This window comes from Passer domesticus, chromosome 2, assembly GCF_036417665.1.
Source record: "Passer domesticus isolate bPasDom1 chromosome 2, bPasDom1.hap1, whole genome shotgun sequence".
In the NCBI taxonomy this organism is placed as follows: Eukaryota; Metazoa; Chordata; class Aves; order Passeriformes; family Passeridae; genus Passer; species Passer domesticus.
In genome coordinates this window covers 102,031,781-102,052,660 of record NC_087475.1, presented here as the reverse complement: position 1 = coordinate 102,052,660, position 20,880 = coordinate 102,031,781, and the positions used below count along the sequence as shown (strand labels likewise).

Below are 20,880 nucleotides of genomic sequence, written 5' to 3'. Positions count from 1 at the left end.
GAGAATGCCAAAAGGTATTGTCCAAGTTCTATTACCTTAAAGTGAAGAATGGGATTCATAAGACCAATATAATTGCATTTAGTAATTTCTGTTTTGCAATGATAATCATTAAGGACTTTGTAAGAAGTCACCATGTACAGTTTTATTTCCAAATCGAGTCTGAAAATATTCAATTAATGTTTTTTCTTCTTCAGGATACAAGTGGAGCAATATGGAAGCTGGATTTGACTTTTTCAAATATGGTAATTTTGTTTTTTCTTTCTTCTGATTTCTTCAGCTCATTTGCAATAGGAACCATATCCTATGACATCCTGTAACTATATTGGTTCCATCTGAAATGAAATTTGTGTTTTATGAAGTTGCACAGTAGAAAATTATAGCATTGAAACAAATATTTTATTTCATAAAAATTTTCAAATGAAATTGATTGTAATGATTTTGCAGGATGGTAAAGAGGAATTTGATTTTTGATTCCTGTAATTTCAGCTGCCAAATTCAAGTTACTTTAAAGGAGTTTGATTCTGTAAACTGGTAATGAAAGTTGCATGGATGCAGGAAATGAGTTCAAGGAGTGTTGTTATTTCCTCTATAGATAGGTGTTTGAACTAATCCTTACTGTACTCTTTAAATGACAGAAAGAACTAGAAAAAATAAGAAGATGAAACACACTTGAAGTGTTTTATCCTACTGGTAACTAGTGTTACTGCTGGAGATGTTTTTGATGGAGAAATAGATGACAGAGGTGAAAAAGTGGGCTTTTAATTTTTGCTCTGGAACATAAAGTAAATAGGAACAATACCTTGTGGGGAATAGAATTCTAATGTGAAAACTAAAATATGTTCCAAGAATTTTATGGTAAATAAAAGACACATACTATACAAACTAATGTTAAAAAAAAATTGTTGCAAAGTCTGTAATTCTGTGGATGATGAAATTATTTCCCAGGCAGCATAAGCTCAAACTGGAGAGCACGAGTGTAAAATAATTTCTCTTCTGTTTTGCACCGCAGAGCCATGACCCAGAGCGCATATGTACCTTTCATTCTGGGGGGATTGAGGCCATTAGTGTCTCTCCCTTTACATGCCTGATGGCCACCACAGCTCTTGACCGTAAGTGCACTGTTCTTTCCTCTCATGACACTGCCATTATTGGTTTTGAAGGGCAATGATGCTTGCTTTGGAGCTACTGTGTTTTGTATTTGTGCGTTTGCTCTTGCAAAGTCACTGTAAATGCAATTGTTGTTTTTGGGATCAGCTCTTTAATAGTTAAGGCAAATCATGAATGTTTTGAAACAATGCGTTAGGACTGCTTCATCCTAAAATCCTGGCATTTTAACAACAAAGGTTTTAATGGGAAACCTCATAAATTGTTTGTTCTGAAGGAATGGCTGGAAAGGTGAGACATCTGGTTTGAGTAACGGCACTTATATTCAGTGTTGGGGTTTAAAAAGTGTTGGGATTTTTATCTTGTAAAGAATTACATACACCTCCAGCATTTTGTAAGCCACTGCAAATATTAATGGTTTTGCCGTTCTTAGAAAATGCAATAGCTATTATACTTTCATCAACAGATAACAAGCAATTACAGACATATTCATTTAACTTGTCTAAATGTTGCTGTTTAAGCCTCTCAGTGTTAGCTTTATGGTGCTTTGAAAGAAGAACTACTGGCCAGAACACTAACAATGTCATTTGCACTGTTCAGAAAACACTGCAAGGGTTTTTTTACACAGACAGTACTGTCTTGTAATTTGTCTGTGTTATAAAATGCACATATTCTTCTAGCCTGAAGACTGACTCCTACCAGTTGAGCAAACAACATTTCACATAAACGCTGGCTGGAATGGAATTTATTCAATCAGTATGTGTGCCTATGAATCTGTTAATTTTCCCTCTAATGAAATTGGATCTATTGTGGACAATCTCCTTTAAATGTTTTCCTCCCTAGGCAGTCCCAAGTAGTAGCCTGTCATCTTTTCCTATGTTGTCAGTACAGATTTTCCATAGAGTAGGCCACAATTTTGTGCTTGCTTGAAAATTATGTGTAGATTGTCAGCCTGGGACTTCTTATTACAACCATCAGCTTCGACAACTCTTGGTTCTGTATAAGTTGAAGAGTGAAGAAATCATATATTTTGTTCATGAACGCCATGTTAGCTATGGTGCTCTGTAACCATCAGTCATCTTTCATGCAGGCATTTTGTTACTCAAAAGAGAAAACATACATTTAATCCAGATTTTAATTAAAATAAATAGACATTTCTCCAAAAATCCTAACGTGTAAGTGACATTGCAAGAAATAAATCCTTTCTGTCTCCTTTCCACACAGGGTCAGTGCGCATCTATGATTTCAGCAGCAACAGCCAACTGAGTGTAATCAAGTTTAAACAGGGAGGAACAGCACTGGCATGGGCACCTGCTGTTGTGAGTTTTTTCCTAGCATGTTAGCAAAAATTCATCAAGGAGCCTATGAGTCTGCCAGCATCCAGGAAGGTGCTCAGCAAACAAGACATTCGAGGTCACTCGTTAGGCCATGGTGTAATTCACTGTAGCGGGATGTATGGATAAGTTTGTGGTAGTGTGTTTGGGGTAGTATGTTAGTATACAGTATGGGAACAGTTTAACTTTACTATAGGTTATCAGGTATCCTACTTTGTGCCTTCCTGAGATTTTAAAATCAGATCTCTGTGTGCAGTATGGGAAGTAGTCTGAGTTTGTAGACTAACAGCTTCTGTTTAACCCACACAGAGCAAATGTCAATTAACATGAGTTAGTTAACACATTTTGGAATGACAGCCCAGACAAATCACAAACATTTTGAGATAAATCATTAAAAACTGTTGCCAGAACTGATCATTTGTGGAGTGTGGAATATATCACTTTCAGACATATTTGCTAATTTTAATTAAAACAGTGTCTAGTTATCTTCTTGAGAAAATGTAGCATGCCTGGTGGGTTAATTGCAAGCAAATTTAGGAGGCAAATAATTACTTGAATGTTCAAGGTGAGGGTTCCACTGGGAGAGGACCTTTATTTTATAAAAATAATTATTTTATAAAAGTATAATTCTGGCCTTGCAGGCTTTCAGAGTTGTTGTTAAGCGTTACCTGTACCTTCATGATGAAAGCTGTCTGCCACAATAAATTGTACAGCATCACAAAACTGACTCAGTTCAGTTTTATGAAAGTTATTGCTAAACACAATCTGGAAAACAGAGGGCACTTAGTCTATCCAGCTGCATTTAAAATTGCATTAGGTACTTGGTCACAGTTTAAAGTGTGCAAATGTATTTTAAAATCTGTGCTATTAACCTAAGAAAATTTAGTGCAACATACTTTGAAGCATCTGTATACCATAATCTCCTCATAGGCAAGTGTCTTTGTTAGATAAGTGAACACCAACAAATCAGCTCGTAATTGACTTCAAGACATTACCATGTATGGCAAATATCAGCTAAATCCACAAGTCCAGCACAATCCAGCTAAAACACAGGCCTGTTTCTGCTAAGCTTTATCACAGTTCAAGCCTCTCTTAATTGTTAGCAATTGGCTTACCTACAGGTCTTATGGTAAAGACTCCTCCTCCTTTCCATCTCAAGTGGCATTCCCTGGTGACTGCTGTACTTTCTACGGACTCAGCCAGACACAAGCCTGTGCCCCGACCTCTTAAAAAATCATACTTAGGTTTCGTGCCCCATATTATATTCAGGGAAATAGAATTCTTTCTTTTTTTGAGTTTCAGCTCTTCTTCTTAAGAAGGTGATATATCTTTATGTCAGTATGAATTACCTCTTCCTCAGACATTACAACCACATCCTCATTAACATCTTCAGTTTTAGTGCCATGTTATCACTAAAAAAACCAAAACACAATCCAAACCAAAAAATAGGCCCCAGTCCTCTATCTTCTTTTGTGGTACCATATTAGAGAGAATAAACAACATTTCCCATGTATGAAATATTCTTTGTGCTTTAGCAACACTTCCACCTAAGGTGAGTTTAAAGGTAAACACCAGAGCATGTGCCATATGGATTATTCTTTGGAGCTCTCAGATGTACACTGTGATTTTTTTTTCCTTAATTTCATTTAAAGGTAAATCCTGAAGGAGGTCTAATTGCCGTGGGATTTGAAGATGGTGTTGTCCGCATAATTGAGGTTTATGATCCCAAACTGCTGCCCGGTCATGCAGGACATGCCAATGAGATTGCAGAGATAAATCTGAAACAAGTTTTCAAACCTCATGGTGCTGCAGTCACAGCCCTGGCATATAAACAAAAGGGAAATGTGTTTGCCACAGGGGTATGTATAATTTAGTTTGGTTGGTTTTATTAAGCCACAAATGTAGAGCCTTTTAAAAGAGATAAGGTAAAGTTTGTTTACTGACAACACAGTTTTACTTCTGTTGCTGCAGTTGGTTGCTTGTTGTAGTTCTCTGTGCAGGGAGAAGGATCTGTTTGCATTCATATCTGTTTTTCTGAAGGAAAGCAACCATGCAATTCACACAATTCATTTTGTGAATTACTGGACTGTTTACTGTGAATTCTGTAATTCCCTTTGAAGATGGATTTGGTTCCTTTTGGAATTAGTTTAGTAGGATCTTGGAATTAGTAAAATCAAGGCCCTTGGTACACCACATTGGCAGCAATCCAGCTGCTACCCAGCACTGGTTGGCCTTACCACAGGGTCGGTCAGTCAGTCATTATGCCTGGTAGTCTTTGAGTTTCCAGTTAATGTGGTGTCTCTTTAAAAGCTAGTTCTTAGCTGTGATCAGTGCATTTGCAGTTACGTGTTCCTTAGGCTGAATTGCCATGCATTTCATTTAATGTAGGATTTAAGCTACAATGAATCATGTTGTTGAACATGAATCATGTTCAGTTCTGGAACTTCTTGTTATCTGGGGAAATCAACTTGTGCTGCCTTGTCTAAAAATCAGGCCTGATCTTGAGATATAAAGGAGCTCCTAGGAAATTGGCAGAAAGCATATGGCAGGTGATGCCAAAGGAGGCCTATGAGAGCAGTTAAGAGCTATGGGTGCAATATGTTTCTTGGAACAGAATGGGCAGGATTTTTATTATCTCCCAGTAATTGTCATGGAAATCCAGTCCTAAGTTCCTCTGTTTAAACACAAAAAAATGGAAATATGTACCTGTGTCATAAAGTGCTTAGAGTCTTTTGAATTTTTGGTCAGCTTTGATTCAGTCATCATCTTTCTTTGTTTTTCCTCAGAGTAAAGACAAAACAGTTTTCTTTTTTGCTATTGAGGATGAATACAAGCCTATTGGATTCATCTGTGTCCCTGGGCCTGTACAGGCATTACAGTGGTCTCCACCTTCTTATGTGAGTAATGCATATTTTTTTTCTTTCCTTCCCAGCAGTGTTAACATATAATTTTAAAAAGAATTTCCAACCAAAGTAGATGAAGATCCATGACTCTAGTCATGTCCTCTATAGACAATACAAATAATGTTTTGCTACTCTGTTCTTCATGCTGCTTTAGCATGACAGATTCTGAAAGGTTCTGTGTAGCTGAATCTCTGGTTCAGTCACTATGGACATATTTTGGGCTTTGGATAATGCAAACTACAAGATTTTGGTATGCTTTTTGAGCCCTTGACTTGAAGAAACAATCTTATTCTTTAGCTTTTGGAAGAACTGATTTTCTTTGACACAGAAGTTATTTGAGCGTTACTGTCTGTGACTCTTGCCCCTATTAAAACAGAGTTTTAAAAAGCTTTTTGACAACATTAAAAAAGATTTTGGGTGCTTCTTGAAATTCACATTCTGTGTTTGAAATGTGTCAGGACATATCAACTTAGGTTTTTGCTGATATTTAAAAGTTTTCTAGAGTTGGGATAACATTTGAAATTTTATTTGGTTCAGTATCCTTATTTAGAGGAGAGACTATTCATTATATTTAGATGCTAGCAAGATATATTTTACAGGTGCATAGTGGCAAAGTGTTGGTATTTCCACTCCTAAAAGCTGGCAAAAGACGTCTTGGTATGAATTCTATCTTACTGAAAAAACAGTAGATCTTGATCTGACAGTTACATTTTGAGTCCTTTCCTTGAAGACGAGGTACTCCTCCTTACTGAAAAAAGCACCCATTGTGTCTTGGATATGATAGATTCTGCCTGAGTAATTTTCTCTACAAGTATCTGGCCTCCATTGCTAGATGAGAACACTTGCTTAACACAGTGCCAGCATCGGAATGTCACTCTACTTATTTTTTGTAATTTGTTTTAAAGAAGCACTGCTGATTAAATACATTACATTTAATGAATGCATTTTTAAACTGAGATCCTATAGACACAGGAACCATATCATTCCTAGTTAGGGTTTCCATAGCAACTCTAAAATGCCCTCTTTGCACATTTTTAGTGATGGGTCAGATAAAATAAGCCTCTCTCTCTTTTCTCCAGATAGCTTATGAAAACTGAAATTAAATACAGACTTGTCTTTTAAAAACTCAAAACACTGAATAATTATTACCTTAACCTCACCTATTCTTCCTAACTTCACGTTTTAAAGGACTCGTGAGGTGCCAACAAAAACCAAACAAACTGAAAGGTAAGTAGCATTTGGCAAGACTTTGAGCCAAGTCTGTATTAGTACAGAAATATATGAAATTATCAACCGAAAACCTACTAAGTCCTGGGTCAAATCCATCTTTTAATTTAACCAAATTTCCAAAATATGCTGCTTTCAAGCTAAGCAGTGTCAGAATTATAGCTGGTTTGGACACAGAAAGGATTTCTTCAATTCCTTAGCTTTGCCTGGCATAAAAGAAGCTCACTGATTTCTGATGTCCAATTTAAAAGTGTACATAGAAATAAGAGCACAGGTGAATGAGTGGCTTTATGCCTGTGCCTCTGCCTAACCAACTTTTCCTCCCATTTGTCTCAATTCCATTTATACATCTCCCCCATTATTTGTGTTTTTATACAGGACAAGAGCACGGTGCTCATCCTTTGTGAGAATGGCTTTGCTGTCCAGGTTCTTGCCCCTCTCCGTAGGAAGCAGGATAAAGTGACCACCTATCACATAAAAAACCTGCCAACACAGTACTTCCATTTTTATAGTATTAAATCCCAAATCAAGGTAAAAAACTCTGCTGTGGCAGAATTTCATCTTCTTCATTGTCCCAGGTGATCAAACTACACAGAAGAGTTTCTAGTCCCTGTATTTCATCACAGGATTTTTGCTTAGCTCCTTGAATGGGAATGGTAGGTAGAAGCCATTTGTGGCTTGAAATTACAAATTGTTTTTGGTTTATTCAATGACACTGAAAGCATGATGTGAATTTTGTTTATAATTAGAAGACAGCGTTAGAGAAAGGGAAACGTAGTTGATTAGTTCTCAAAACATTTTAATTTTGGTAATTTTCACAAAAAGACTATTTCTTGTGGTTGGTAGTCACCCTACAGGAAATTTCTTTCAACAGTTATGAAACATATCTTTTTTTCAGCAGTGTTTCTGGCTTTTAAAAAATCTTTTAAGTTTAAAGGTGTGCATTTAATTTCTGAATGGCACTTAGTATTTAAAAAGAATATGTGGGGCCAAAGAGAAATAGTTATACCAACTCACAGCTACAGTCAGTTTTGTGAAACTAAAAAGCAAGCTGATGTTAGGCTCAGAAGGAGAACTCCAGTGAGCAGGCTCTCAGTTCCATGCTCAATCCAATACAATCCAAGAGTGTCTCTAGTACTGTTGTTAACCTGTGATTTCTCTGCCTTCTCTGTTAACTGCTCCTGTATTATTGCACGTTGGCAAAGCTTCATTTCATGTTATAACTTGGAGGAAGTCAGCATTCAGGAGAAAGACTCTAGATGTTTTTTCACAGCAGTATCTCTCAGAATACACACATTATTTTAATATTTCCTTTCATATGCATGCTTTGTCATCAGATCTTTTGGGGGGTTTTTTTTGTTTGTTTGTTTTTTGGTTGGTATTTTTTTGGTTTTTTTTAGTCAAATGAGAAGAATAATGTTGAGAAGCAATCACTAAAAATAAAAAATGTTTCTACAGAGAGAAAGAATGGCTCTCTTTTTACTTTGGAATTAGATAAATAATTAACAAGTTACAAAAAGGATGTTCTAATGCAAGGAAAGATTTCTCACAGTAAGGGTAGTGATAAAAAAAAAGTAATTTTTATAGTCTGTAGAGTCCCTAGAACAGGAGATTTTTTAAAAGGTATATCAGACAAAGATCAGCTGATAATATTTAAGGGCTTGCTGTTCGGCTGTCTAATATCTTCTTAGGAAGCTACTGTTTTAGAGAATGTTTCATATTTGTTTATGCTATAGTAGGCTTGAATGGAAGAGAATTTTAAAGGTTTGATAAATCTTTCCTTCATTGTTCAGAAGTTAAGTCAGTTACAGCTTCTCTCTTTTGCTCTATACCAATGATGCACTAGAACTTATTTGAGTTTTCAGTTCTTTTCTTTCACCAGGGCAGGCAGGGGACAGGACTTAGGATTTCTGCAGGAGTAAGCATAGTGGTGAAGATTTGGAATAATCCCTCTGAGGAAATGTTGAAATCTGCTTGTCATTCGGAATTATTTCTGTTTCAAAGGACCAAGAGTAAATACTTCAGAGGAGGGGGAAATTTCACTGGAGAGTCCCATGAAGTCTGGTTATCTCTGCTAGGTTGACAGGAAAGAGATTTCTGTAGATAGTCTGTATGTATAGTGCCAGGACCACCTTGGATTTCATTTATGAGACTCCTTCAGCCAGTGATGTGTGGAGTGCCTTGGTTTCATGTCTTGGTGTTTCTCTGCTCATTGTAATAGCTGAAAGAGGAGATTGCACGGAGAGAGAAAGAAAAGGAAGAGAAGGAGAAGGCAAGGCTTGAATGGATAAACCAGCAAAAGGAGCTGGGACTTGAGGTGGAAGAAACTAAAGAGGAAGAACCTGAAGAAGAGCCATTGTCACCTGTTTACATACCAGAGGAGCCCAGTCCCATCCTCTGTGGCTTTTATTCAGCACCAGGAAAATTTTGGCTTTCTTTGGTAAATGAGTTTTTACTACGTGTTGATGGGATTGCATGATGTGACATCCTTTCCCTTTGAAACCTGTCATCCCTAGAACATCCAATTCCTTTCATCCTTGACAGTTTCAGTGGTTTTTGTGAAGTATACCAGTGGTGTCACTCTGATTCAGATTGTTTGGTAGATATCCAGTAGGTGCCCTTCTTGGTGGTGCCCGAATGAGCTGTTCCCTCACAAGTAGAAGATAGGATTTTAACATAGTGGTTGAATGGCTTTTAATGCCAGAGATCATGACAGACTTCTGTCTGTGGATAAATAGGATCTCTAGGTGTTTGGAAGTAGCATTTTCTAACATATCACAGATTCTTAAGAAAGGAAGAATTATTCTGAAATTTGCATTTTCCTGGTCAGTTGCTTCACCATTTCCTTATGGTCCTTCTCTTCTTCAGGGTGGGTATGACTCAGGGTTTCTCTATCATTGCGAATTCTCACATGGTGACAAAGAAGACCCTGAGAAGAGGAAAGATGAACCCTTTGAAGTGATTCCTATGCAGGACACTGACAACAATCCCATTCACCAAATCTCCTTCTGGTAAAACACTGTAATGTAACAAATAGCTCTGGGATAAAGCTTGATGAAATTGAACTTGGAAGGGAGGAATGCTCCTTTGTCCGTTTTCCATTGTGGCTCAACTCTAGTATATAACTCTCTCTGGTTTTCCTGGCACTGAGTTTCACTTAAAATTCCTAATGGACATAGCTGAGCCATGTGTCTGATAGAATAATTTTAAAAGACCTTCAAAGATGAAAAAATGGGATTTCTAAGTAAGTACTGACTAGAACTCAACCACCCTAGATTGTACAACTCCAGGAGAATCGTTAGAAGTCCCTGCATTTAGTGATCACCAGAACAGCAGTCCTTTATCATAGTTAACAAAGAGAATAGAACATGGAGCAGTCAGTCCATCCCTCTAGTGCTAAGAATATAGCTTCTCAGGACATTCTGTGAACTGTATGAATGGAAAGGCTGGATTAATTTCAGACTCCCAGTATTAGGTTCCCTGTAAGATAGGCATGTTCTGCATCAAAAGGAGGCAGGTTTAATTCAGGCTTTAATCTACTGCTGGTGGCATTCATCGACACCTGTATTAAATGGGGAGCAGGGGCTAAAAACTGCTTTTCTAGCTTTTGACTTGGTGTCTGCTACACTGCCCAGCTCAGGGCTAAGACTAGTTCTAAGATACCTAGCAAGTGCTGGAATGACCAGCCAGTTAGCTGCAAAACACTTCACAGTAGAATCACACATACTTGAAATGCTCCAAATACTTTGCTTTTGGCTTCCAAACTTGGGAAAGTGATTTCTATTAAGCTAGATCAGCTCTTTTCCTATTTTGAACTTGCTTGTTAGAAGTTGCTGCTATTACTCTTTCTTGTTTATTTAACAGTACCCGCATGCCCCTGATGTTCTGTGGGATGCAGGATGGCTCACTTCGTGCTTATCCTCTCAGTGAGAAAGGCCTCTCAGTGGGTGCCCTGAAGGACTACTGGTACCTGAATGTGCATGACAATGATAATGGGCAGATCCGGGGGATCTGTTGCAGTCATGATGATAGGTGTCTGATTACCTGTGGTGGAGATGGAAACATTTTTACATTTGACCTCATGTCAGAAGAAGAGCTTCCCAAAGAGCTAAAAGTCAGAATCCCTCCTCCTAGGGTAAGTTGGTACCCTCTTTCACTGAATTAGGCCTGTTTGGTATGAAACTATCCTGATGGGCAAACATGGTTCAATTATTTTTCTTAAAGATCTTTCACAGCAAAAGCTGAAGTTTCCCAAACTATTTAGAAGTAGAGCTCTTGCAAAACGTTCCCTAATAAATGAGCTCTGTGACTGCACTCTTGCTTCTCAGTGTTTTATGTTTTTCTCCAAATGAACATAGTATGTGTTATTAATATGTAATATTCTGCCAGTGCTTTCCCACTCAAACGTGTAGTCATACATATTCCTGGAATTAAAGAATTGCAAAGATTTGTCATATTTATTACCTTTCTTCGGTTTAATTCCTGTAAAATATGATTCTGCTCTTGATGGGGATTCTAGAAATACTATTGGAGAATACCAAATATGTAGTTTCTTTATACGTCTAGTACCATTCATCTAAAATTCACAATGGATTTTTTACATTTGCAAAATAGCACAACACAATGCTGATCCTGTTGCTCTTGGGCAGCATTAGTAGTAATGAATTTACAGGTGTCCTGTACTCACTGCAGAGCTGATCATCTCTAGCATGTTTAAACAGATGACACGGGAACTCAGAAGCAGTTCTACTGATAATGCACAAGAAGAGGGATGCCAACTAAAATGTTCAGATGTCGTTGAATTTTTAAAAAGCCTTAAGAGTGTCTGAATTAAATAAATATATCTTGAAAGAAGCAGTGAGAGCTGTTGCGTAAAGAAGTGCCATCATGCACAATAAATATTACAGTAGGTATACATTCAATAGAATTAAAAAATCTTAAAAGATTTCACATTCTATTGAATGTAATTAAACTTTAACTTTAAAGGTTAATTAACAAATTAAACTTTAAAATATGTTTTAATGCTGGTTAGTAACTACATTTTGAAGAATGGTTGGCAGAGACAGAGGAAACTGTGATTTTGGTCATTCAGCTAAATAGTTCATGAGTAGTTGGCATTCTTTACCAGTATGACAAGAATATATAGCACTGAGAATAGAGCCAGAATGATTTTCTAGAAGTGAATGATTAGAGCCTTTGATATCAGAGCCTTACTAACTCCAGTATTACAAGATGTTATTAATATACCATTATAAGCATATGTACAGATTTATCATTTTAAATATGTAGGTGGTTCTATATAAAGACTTTTATGGTCAGTTCTATTGTTCAGGCTAACAACATTTCTTAATGACCATTCTAATAGAGTTTTTCCCTTTTCGAAGTATATCTTCATTAAGTATCTATTCTAGTTTTAAGTCATGTGGAAGATTAAAAAAATTCTATCTTCATTAAACTTCATGAGATTCTTAGAGAATTAAATACAAATCATCTGAAACTAATTGAGTTAAATTACAGATCAATTAAGTACAACTAAATTGTTGGGTGATAGTCCCCCCTCTTTTTTCAGAGCATGATTGCCTGGGGAAATGAGGCTTGTGCCACTGCAATGTCCATCCATCCGTCATTCTTCACAGCTAATAATTGTGACTCCATTATGCAGTCAGCAAAAGCCAACCAGACTAATTACAGATGTAACTTGGAATTAGCCCATGACACTGACTCTTGTCAATGTGAGGGGAGACGAGAATTGGGCCGGGGGGTAGAGGACCTTGTTATGGGACAGAGTGAACTCTGTTATGGGACAGAGTGAACTTAGGACAAGCAATGATGTAACGATTTATGCCGCTGGAGAGGTTGTAGGATTTGTGTTCTCTGTCCCTAATATTTCATTAATTCTTTTACATATAAACAAACTTCATTTCTTTTTCAGCTTGAAACATTACAACATAATATTTAAGGCCAGATAGCAATATTGAAAATAAATATTTCTTTTGTTTTTGTGAGAGGTGGTGAGAGCTCTGTCTTTATGTTTATAAAAGCTTTACTGTCTGTTGAAACTATAACTGCTTGTTTAAAGACAAGACAATGCTTTTATTCCAGAGAGGTCTTGAGAAGGAAAAGGCTACTGAAGACATTACGGATCCTGATGCCTACACGTAAGAGATGCTTATATATTGATGAAAGGGATTTTCAAGTGTTGGTAACTCTTTTCATGTGTATTTCTTTTTGCCTACAAAGAGGAGGGACAAGTTGATCACCCTGAATTTTCATTTATTTGTGAAACACAGTTTTTTCAGCCTTTCTCTCCATTTCATCTATTTTTCTCTGGAAGTAATTCAAATATCATACTATGAGGCAGTTAACTTCAGACTACAGAGACAGCAAAAGGTCAAAGCCCCTTGAAATTAAAAGTGTACAAATATACAGGAAGATGATTCCTTTTTAAGTTACCTTAACAACTGTGGAGTTCACTGGGAATTTAAGACTGTCAAGGAAATCTAAAAGGTCATATAAACTGTAACATTTCCACTCTTGCATTGAGACAACATAATTTCCTTTTTATGCATTTTCAGTATTGAGGAATACAAGCAGAAAAAGGAGCATGAGCAGAAAATGAAGGAAGCTGAAGAAAAGAAAAATAGGAAAAGAGAGAAGTTAAGTGCACTGAGACAAGACTTTGTTTTTCTCCTTCAAAAGAATCAGGAGTTGCCCAAGCACATGCAGTTGCCCAGAGAGGTACACCTGGCTTTTATTGGGGTCATTTACATTTACAGGCACCTTCTTCTAAAATGTTGCTACATATCATGCTGGGACCAAAGATGTCCAATGCTTTGGATTAAGGTAGTTTTAAGAATATATAAATTGCTGGACTTTTGAATCACAGCTGAATCACAGCTGATTATTTGTGCCAATTAAGAAGCACAGGAAAAAAATGTCGTTCTCTGTGGAGATAGCTTCTGAAATAAAGGGTAGTGTTGATGTGCATGCAACTAAGGCACCTAGGGTAAAAGTATTTATTCTGAAGACCTAGTAGCCAAGATAATGTGATGTTGGGTTTTCTGTCTTCCTGCAGGAGTTTGAGATGGACCGTAGGATCTTTGAAGAGCTGGATAGGCAGACACTACAAAGAATCCATTTAGTGCAAAAGCAGCTGGCTTGGGAGCATGAGAAACAATTCATTGGACTGCAGAAACTACAAGCACAGTAATTACCACTTTTCTGCTACTTCTCTCCCTGACCTTCCATGGGGCTTATTGTCTATGAAGTTGTACCTCCCACAAGAAAAAGGAATGTGATTTTTTTAATCTCTTTCATATAATCAGTATTTAATCTGTTCCGTTATGATTCTGTTCTTATTTAAGAATCTTATTTATTCTTGGAACATACACAGGAGTATGTGTTTATATTTATGTGTAATTACTTCTGTTGAATCTTTGGTGAAAATGCAGATAATCAAATAAAGGAAATTACTTCATTTGGATTCACTTCTGTGTGAAGAAAGCTGGTTGAGACTGTTTGCCTGGGTCTGCCAGTACGTTCAATAAGAACCAAGAACTCTTACTGAAATATTGAAAAACAACCTGGGAAACGAATGCCTTTTTTTAAGACATGTTGTGTATCTGTCAGGTATTTTAATGTCATTGCTAACACAACGTTCTCTATACAATTTGAAGTTACAAAACAAACTTTCTCAAGAACACAAGTTTAAGCATGAGGTGCATTTTGAGTTGGTTTTCATAGATCTAGGTAAGAGGAAAAGATGAATTAATAAAATAAATATACAAGTAAAAAACCACCTCAGGCACACAGAGTATGTGACTGGGAAAAAAGATAGAATGAGCATGTTTTTGATAAGTCCTTAACAGAAGATGAAATTTACTGTCATGAAGAACCTGGTATAAGTTTTTATATTGGGAAGAGTCTTCATGTGTTTATTCTTGATCGTCTCCATTCTTAAATTGCATAAAAGTCAATAGATAGTGTCAGATGTCATCATGCTATGCAATTACTTACTGACTTGTGGATTTATATGTAAGGATTGTATGTGCAATAAGTGAACTACACTATCCATGCTCTTTTGGTTAAGGTGAAATGGTATGTTGTGCCCACTGACATCAGACAGTTTTGTCTAATTTGGGATCCCAGGTTTCGGGACTCTCTGGAATTGACTCTCACTGTGCATGCTATTCAAAGCAATCATCAGATTTCGACCTACAGCCTTCTAACAGTGTCTGAGAAATATGCCCCAGATAAGAAACATGTGGACAGCAAGTGGGCAGTACTTAAAGAGAAGTGGACAGCACTTAAAGAGGCAGAACAAACAGAAGAGGAGATCCTCAGAGAGATAAGCCCTGTGCATAGAGGTAATGATAACCATTTAAATCTTTCAGTAATATGGTTTCTGTCTTTCATCTCAGTTTGTGTTCCTGGGTCCAAGATAAAGAAATACACATGTAAGTGCGGTAAAGAAATGTAGCTGTAATGTGGTTTTTTAGTACCTACATAGAAAGTAACACTCATACATAGTTTTCCATGTTTAGATCAATGTCAGCAATTGTCTGTCAGCCCCATGGGTAGAATGTGACTAAAAGTCAAGTCAAGGAACCTGAATACTTTCAAAACATCCACTACAATGGAACTATCCTAATTCACATCAGTTCTACAGGAGCTGTCTGAGGGAGTTTCCAGTAGCTAGGACTGCACTGTGCTGCATGGTATTACATCTTCACATGGTTATATTTTGTTTCAGGAAGTGTAGCTTTTGAGAAGGAGGCTGAAAGGCTGAAGACACCAGAAGTCCGAAAGCCAACCACACGCTATATAGAAAGCAGACGTCAGAAAATCAAAAGACTTGTTGAGAAATATGATGCACTGAAAGCCAAGATCATGAAGAGAAGGGAAGAGTGGCATGAATTGTGAGTCTTGAACTGGACTCTGTTCCTTTTTAGTTCTGCTTCTTGTTTGAGGTCAAGTAATGCCATTTAGCTGTCATTTGGCGCTATTATCTCCCTGCTTAGGTTTTTATATTCCTAAGGGTTGTAATTAAAACAGATGAATTTTCATGTATCTCCAATTCTCAAGAGAGCATTAGAATATATTTAGTTTCTATGGTTCCTGTAAAATATTATCAAATTTGAATTCAGCTTGGTAGCTGCATTTTCAGATGGGGAGTAAAATGTGTCTAAATAGATCATGACTGAGAGATGCCATTACAGTCAACTCAAAGTGAATTCTTCCAGCCCCACATGGAGCAGACACTGTAAGAGCTGGGTAAGTGTTTGTGATATGCCCTCATGCTCCATGCTAGTCTTTATCTTGAGCAGCAAGAAAGGGGGACAGGACATCTTTCACAGAATCACAGAATATCCTGAGTTCGAAGGGACCATCAAAGGACCCCCAAGGACCATCAAAATCCAGTTCCTGTCCTTGCACGTGGCAGCCTCAAGAGTCACACCCTGTGCCTGAGAGCATGGTCCAAACATTCCTTGAAGTCTGTCAGGTTTGGTGCTGTGACCACTTCCCTGGGGAGCCTGTTCCAGTACCCAGCCACCCTCTGGGGGAAGAATCTTTTCCAAATATCTAACCTAAGTCATATCTTTGAATGACTACTTTTTCACAGCTGGGTTAGATGGGGCTTTGCGTGAGCTGGTCTAGTGGAAGGTCCTATCCATGTCAGGGGCACTGGAATGACATGATCTTTAAGATCCCTTATAACCCAAACCATTCGATGCTCATGGAAGGACTGATGAGTACTCTCTTCCTTAGGAGATGAATGGCAGGGAATAGGACCAGAATATATTAGAGTATAGACTCTATAATGTAGAGTCAGAATATAAAGCTTTTAAGGTTATTGAGTGTTTAACAATGTAGAGTAGGATCAAGTATTCTGTGCTACAGAGTGGTAGATTGTTGATGTGCGGCTCCCTGAAATTGATAGCAGCATGTACTCACTTAATCCAGAACTCAGTCTGAGTGTGAAGGTTTCAACTTTCCCATGGCAGAGCTGTTTTAAGAGTTCTTAGGCAGAAAAAAACTCTGGGATTTTCATTTAAGTGTGCAAGGATATTCTTTCCAAAGTAGCCATTCTTTTCTGAAAGAGATGTATCACTCTTTCACCTCCCAAACTTTGCTGCACAAGTAAGAGGGTATGAAATGACTGTTTGTTCATACAAGACTGTATGCTTTCTGTCTTGAAGTTCAGCTTTATTTTGTACCTACCAGATACAAGAGCAAACCCAGACATAACCATGAGAATTCCAAAGATGCTGAGGAGATCAAAGAAGCACGGGAGAATATAGGATGTTACAGGCTGAAGAGTGCCACTAACTACACACTCACTGAAAAGGAGCGTATAAGCACTGAAAAGAAGAAGATACAGCTTGCAATCCTGGAAGACTTGGTATGTAAAACTGTATATAGCCCGATTTTTTGGGGGGAATTGGACTTCAGTATTAATCACTGAAGAAATTTTTTTAAAATAATTGAAAGGCCTTAAAATAATTGAATAGGCCTTGAAAGACAGACGGCTGTTTTGAGTAAGCTTTAGTTACAAATCAACCCTTCTCTTGTGAACAGTCTTGTGCTTCAGCAAACTCAAACCTGAATCATTCCAGGGTGACTTTTTATAAATGAGAAAGAGAATTTACCTTAACTAAGTATTTCAGCAGGAACACCTGTCTTTTTTAATTACAAGTCTTATAATCTAGTAAAACACTGAGCTAAATAACCCCTGACAGGACATACCTTTACACAAACAGGGATGTGAGCAAGGACAAGTGTTCTAGTGTAGCCTCTCTGTATTTGCACTTTGGTAATCACTGTTCCTGGAATTGGAATCTTCCTGAGAAACCAGGTTTTTTGGAGCCACCTTGCTATCGTAGGACTCCTACAGTTACCACACATCTTTCAACCTTGAAGACACATTAAGTTCAAATGTTGTGCGGTATCTTTGTTGCTTTCTCTGTGACTTCTTTCCCCTCATCCTTCTCATAGGAATGGTCTTTCACTGTATTTGGCTGAGTGCAAAAGAGTGACACTGGGTAACTTTGGCAGCGAGGCCTAAGCATTACAGAAGCAATGCTACAGTTTCAGGGGATTTGTTGGTTCATTTCAGTCTTGTGTTTGGACTTCAGCACCTCACTGTAGTGCTGATAGATACTATATATATCACTGCTACCAGATAGCCAGTGATTAACCCAACTCATTAGAACAAACAAAGGGAATAGTTCTTGTAGTAAATTCTTGGTTTATACAGATGAGGAATTCCATCTGCTTCAGGTGGATGGTATGTTACTTTCTTTTATCAGAAGATGTTTCTGCCAAGTATATGGATGATAGATCACATTCAATTATTACTTTATGTAAAAAGAATCAACTAATACAGTGTCCCCTTATAACAGAATGATTGATTATCCTAATGTTAGCCTTTTTGAGTTGGGTAAGACTGCTTCCTGTGGTGGAGAATCCTACTAAAACAGTTTTTCCTTTGCAGATCCATAAGGCGAAAGTGAATATGAACAAAGAGGTTGTGTCTTTGAGGGACCTCAAGGTTTCTACTATTGATGAAATCAAGAGTTTAGTGAAGGAAGTCAAATCCATACAGGCAAACTTAGATGCATCAGAACATCTCCCTATTCCCCTGATCCCTCAGTTACACCCAGATGAGGTTCCTGAAAAAATAGTTGAGTACAACAGTGATGTCCTCCTAAAGTTCAAAGAGGAGCAGGAGGCCAAGGCAAAGCTCAAGGAACCACTGGAAGGGTGTCCTTCCTCTCGTGCATTTAGGCATGTGTTTCTTCAAACTCCTCCAGTGGAAGAGGGTGACCCCATGGCACAGGCTGGAGATGCATCAGCTGTGGTCACAGAGGAACAGGAGGCTTTTGAGATGGGGAAAGCAGAGCCAACAGAAATGGAACTGGAAATTTTAAAGAGGGAGAAGATAAAAAATCTGTACTTGCAGGAGACCTTGATTAAAAAGGTAGGAAATTGAAAGTTATTTTTGTCAGATTAAAAAATCCCACTGGTTCATAAATGAAACCAAAACCCCTTCTGTCTCAGGATTGCTGCTAGTCTTGCCTTTCTGCAGTCCCATAAAATGCTAACTGTTGTAAATTTACAGTGGAAATCAGTGTAAATCCATAACTATAACACGTGTTCTGACTATTACCACTTGAAAGACATCTTGGATTTCTTACTGATTGTGCCATGAAGCTATGATCTTAGTGGCCAAAAAAAAAGGAAAAATAAAGACAAGTAAAATGTTAGACATAACTTGAAAAATTAGAGTTAAAAAAGCATCATCACTACAACTTTGTAGATTCATGTTCTCAGCTCTTCAATAACTGTAGTCTCAACTTTTTTGGTCCAAAAAATGACTTTGTAGGATTAGAAAAGGTACAAAAGAGAGTAACCAAAATGCTTAGTCATGGAAAAGATTCTTTGAAAGGTACATCTAAGTGGATAATATATCTTTGGCCTGCAAAAAGGCAACTGAAATTGTTTTAGTGATGTGATAACATTCTGAATAGCATAGAAAAGGAGAGAGGGAATAATCTCTTAAAAGGAGAGATATCAAATGAAATGGTCGTATAGAAAGCTTGAAGCATGCAAATGAAAATAGTTTTCCTATCCAACAATATGCTAAGCTTTGGAACTCAGCACTAGAATGTGGGGGAAGGTATAATTTGATAGTGTGGAAAAAATCCATTCAAAGCTGTTGAACACAAGTGTACTGCTTCAAGCTCAGGATGCACCTGAGTTAAAGAGAGCTGTATAGGAGAGGTATGCCACTGTTCACTTGTTTGCTCCATTTCTTTGCATCTCTCCTCTAATTTCTTCTACTGGGAGTTGATTCTTTGGTCTGCCTCAACACAGATACCCTTGTTTGTGTGTATGAAGGTTTTGAGGGAATACCAAATTCTGCTGTGAGCATCACACACCTGTAAGTTAATGTTAGCAGCTGCTAGTACTTATTTAGCTGTAAATGTCTAAGTGCAGAGCTGGCAGCTATTTCAAAAGAAGTCTGTCAAGACAGAAGAGTTATTTATTGATGCATCTGGGATTGTTATATAAACTACTGTAAACTACAGACTACATGAAAACATTCTCTGAAGAGTAAAATACTTCAGGGATGGAGGGGATGTAGTGAAAGATTCCTGTGAAGCCCTGATGATTCTTTTACTATTATGCTTAGAACAAAGATTTGTCTTTCAAAGTGCATCAGTACTCTCTAGGAAATAGCATTTCCGAGTTGTTGATTTGGCAGAGAGAATTTTTCCCTTCTGCTCCCTTCTCTAGCTTTGCATGTTTAAATGCACTGGTAATACTTTTCCTGTTCCTGATTTCACACTCCTTTGCTCCAGATCAACACACTGGTGATGAAATTTGATGCTGAACTTCGCCTTTTGCGGCACAAGAAACTGAAGATGGATGTGCAGATGAAAAGTGCTGATCTGCGCTGCATCACATGCTGTGAAGAGCTGCTTATCCTGAAGAAACTTAAGATACATGAGGACCTTCTTGAGGAGAAAATTTGTGCCTTCATCAATAAACAGGAGAATGTACATGTAAGTGGATCACGTGTATCATTAATTTAAATTTAACAGTACCATTAATGCATGGCTTGAAACCAAACTAAACCATAAAGTAAATGGTGGCATTCCTTGACTTTGTTTTAGCACCAATCCGGTGACTAGTGCTAAATTTTGAAAAACAAGAAACTCTTGATGATCAGCCTATTGGATGGTCGCTTCTAACTTCCAATACTTAATTTTTTAATAATCTTAATATCTGTATTTTAATAGATCCTTCATTAAATGGCATAAGTGACTAATCACATACTTTAAGAATATATTCCTAGGTGATGCTTGATTGAACCATGGGTTTAATCAAGAGAGAAAGACAAGTTTTGCATTTCCAAATCTTCACAGATGCATCCTATATACGTACACATGTGCTGTACCTTTTAACTGAAATAGTTTTTTGTTTGTTTAGTCAAAATTGAAGAGCTGCCTTGCACAAATGGAGGATAGAAAGTGTGAGATTGTAATGCTTGAGGAACGTGAGAAGGCTCTTTATGCCAGCTTCAAAGCATCCCTTGGAGAAAACAATGAATTTGCTGATGTTCTGACTGATATTTTAAAGAAGGAAATTGAATGTGTGGAAAAAAAAGAAGTAGGAGGAGAAGCAGGTTGGAGATTTTGTTCTTTTTGCTTTGTGGATTTGTTATACGTATTTCCATGTGGTCAAGTACCTATCTCTCGGTCTAGCTGGAGTCCTGAGTACACACAATACTCCAGTCAGTTCAAAAA

The 20,880-nt window shown here is 37.5% G+C and overlaps 1 protein-coding gene across 4 annotated transcripts in view; it reads left to right on the top strand.

Moving 5' to 3' along the window:
• The window catches only part of CFAP44 (cilia and flagella associated protein 44), a 41,413-nt gene that overhangs the window by 13,275 nt on the left and 7,258 nt on the right, over positions 1-20,880 (top strand). For 3 of the 4 annotated variants that reach the window (XR_010356693.1, XR_010356694.1, XM_064410126.1), the window contains exons 11-28: positions 195-242; positions 1,010-1,109; positions 2,329-2,423; positions 4,091-4,297; positions 5,225-5,335; positions 6,947-7,099; positions 8,790-9,008; positions 9,437-9,579; positions 10,433-10,703; positions 12,671-12,726; positions 13,144-13,306; positions 13,644-13,774; positions 14,717-14,934; positions 15,321-15,486; positions 16,793-16,970; positions 18,063-18,548; positions 19,933-20,136; positions 20,564-20,759. Coding sequence is in view for 2 of the 4 variants with exons in the window: in XM_064410126.1 (XP_064266196.1) it covers positions 195-242; positions 1,010-1,109; positions 2,329-2,423; positions 4,091-4,297; positions 5,225-5,335; positions 6,947-7,099; positions 8,790-9,008; positions 9,437-9,579; positions 10,433-10,703; positions 12,671-12,726; positions 13,144-13,306; positions 13,644-13,774; positions 14,717-14,934; positions 15,321-15,486; positions 16,793-16,970; positions 18,063-18,548; positions 19,933-20,136; positions 20,564-20,759 (3,145 nt within the window). In the remaining 2 variants the exon portion in view is untranslated. Of the gene's footprint in view, positions 1-194; positions 243-1,009; positions 1,110-2,328; positions 2,424-4,090; positions 4,298-5,224; positions 5,336-6,946; positions 7,100-8,789; positions 9,009-9,436; positions 9,580-10,432; positions 10,704-12,670; positions 12,727-13,143; positions 13,307-13,643; positions 13,775-14,693; positions 14,935-15,320; positions 15,487-16,792; positions 16,971-18,062; positions 18,549-19,932; positions 20,137-20,563; positions 20,760-20,880 lie in introns of those variants that run through there. The other variant, XM_064410127.1, reaches the window with a different exon arrangement.